Below are 1,956 nucleotides of genomic sequence, written 5' to 3'. Positions count from 1 at the left end.
TATATATATATATATATATAGCAGCTTTGTGAATACCAATCTCAAGTTGAGTACCAACTTCAGGTTAAGTAACAAGCAATAGAGAGCTGCCTATAGCAACTTTGTGAACTACATTTTGAGGTTAAATAACATCTTTGTGAACTACAGCTTCAGGTTAAGTAACAAACAATATAGGGCTGCCTGTAGCAACTTGGTGAACTACAGCTTCAGATAACGTAACAAAACACAGAGTGCTACCTATAGCACCTTAGTGAACTAAAACTGTACGTCAAGTTCCAAACAATAAAGGGCCATCTGTAACAGTTTTGGGAACTGCTACTTCAGGCCCGGTAAAAAGAGTGAGGGAGCTACCTCCAGCAACCTGGTGAGCCTCGACTTTGGAACCAATATAAAACAATAGAGGGCGGCTGACACTAATATGGAACATTATTTGTTAAAGTTAACTAAAGAAAACTATCTCGACAGTTGAACTGTACTTCTCGAGAAAGATGTATACTATTTGATTCTGTCATTTTTTATGTAGCTTGTTGTAGTAAGTTGATTTTTCTTTGTATTTTTTTACAAAAATAGGTGAAAGACAAATTTGAATTGCTCCAGTTCTGCTACATAAATTTTTCTAAGTCATTTTTCGCTGGACTTTGTGTTAAGATTGCCAAAGGTAAGTTCCTGGAAAATTCAAATAATAATACCAACATATTTTACCGCATTTTAAAACGATTTTTATTTATAAAACTTACGCCAATGCTTGTTTTGTTTGAATAATAAGGAATATTTTTTGTTTTTTTTACACTTCAGGGGCTAGATATAATTACACGTTAACATAAGCCAAAATTGTGACTTTTAAAGAAATCTGGAAAACAAATTCCGGTAAAACTTTGCATTATTTCGGTGAAACTTATTCACAATATTTTATAGGAATTATAGGTTGAACAAGACATACGGTTACATTCCATACTGTACTACAGTATTGTTTGTATACAGTCGTAGTCTGGACGTATGGTTACATTCCATACTGTACTACAGTATTGTTTGTATACAGTCGTAGTCTGGACATATGGTTACATTCCATACTGTACTACAGTATTGTTTGTATACAGTCGTAGTCTGGACGTATGGTTACATTCCGTACTATACTACAGTATTGTTTGTATACAGTCGTAGTCTGGACGTATGGTTACATTCCGTACTATACTACAGTATTGTTGGTATACAGTCGTAGTCTGGACGTATGGTTACATTCCGTACTATACTACAGTATTGTTTGTATACAGTCGTAGTCTTGTTTGTTTAAGAAAAATGGAATGAACTTACAATGTTAAATTGAGTGATTAAAGTGAATTTGTTTAATAAAAATCTGTTCCGTAGTTTGAAATTCCACGTCTCTCACAAATTGTACTTTAATCTCAATCTAGCTCATAGAACTGAAATTCCAAGACCCTACCGACACATTATAATCATATGTTATGTAGTAATGTACTGATACATTATAATCATATGTTATGTAGTAAAATACTGATACATTATAATCAGATGTCATGTAGTAACCTACCGACACATTATAATTAGATGTCATGTAGTAACCTACCGACACATTATAATCAGATGTTATGTAGTAACCTTACTAACATATTATAATATTATACTGGACCAAGCGTGGTCAGGTAATTAACTGACTGTGGAGCTGAGTCTCCGTTGTTTACGTCCAGTTACCACCAAAGAAACATTTTAAAACATTTAGCTTTGCACTTTTGTGGCAGTGGGTGCATTATACGAGTGACGGTCCAATCCTATTATTTAGTGTAACAAATGTTACGACAGCGGAAGTCACGCGACGCTGGAAACATGCGCGCTGGAGTTTCTAGAAGGATCATGACTTTTCCTGGCAACTCTAGTCTGTTCTAGGTGCCTTCTTTTTTTAGTATATAAGCCCGGCAAATAAAGCGGAGATATAATTTG

General features: G+C 34.6%; 1 protein-coding gene across 2 annotated transcripts in view; it reads left to right on the top strand.

Annotated features, from left to right (window-relative positions):
* The window catches only part of LOC106465517 (N-acetyl-D-glucosamine kinase-like), a 29,575-nt gene that overhangs the window by 19,970 nt on the left and 7,649 nt on the right, over positions 1–1,956 (top strand). For both annotated transcript variants that reach the window (XM_022393430.1, XM_013925744.2), the window contains one exon: positions 571–658. In XM_022393430.1, the coding sequence (XP_022249138.1) occupies positions 571–658 (88 nt within the window). The remainder of the gene's footprint in view (positions 1–570; positions 659–1,956) is intronic.

Source organism: Limulus polyphemus, unplaced genomic scaffold, assembly GCF_000517525.1.
Source record: "Limulus polyphemus unplaced genomic scaffold, Limulus_polyphemus-2.1.2 Scaffold1970, whole genome shotgun sequence".
Taxonomy (NCBI): Eukaryota; Metazoa; Arthropoda; class Merostomata; order Xiphosura; family Limulidae; genus Limulus; species Limulus polyphemus.
The sequence above is the reverse complement of the archived record's forward strand: the minus strand, read 5'-3'. Positions and strand labels throughout refer to the sequence as shown.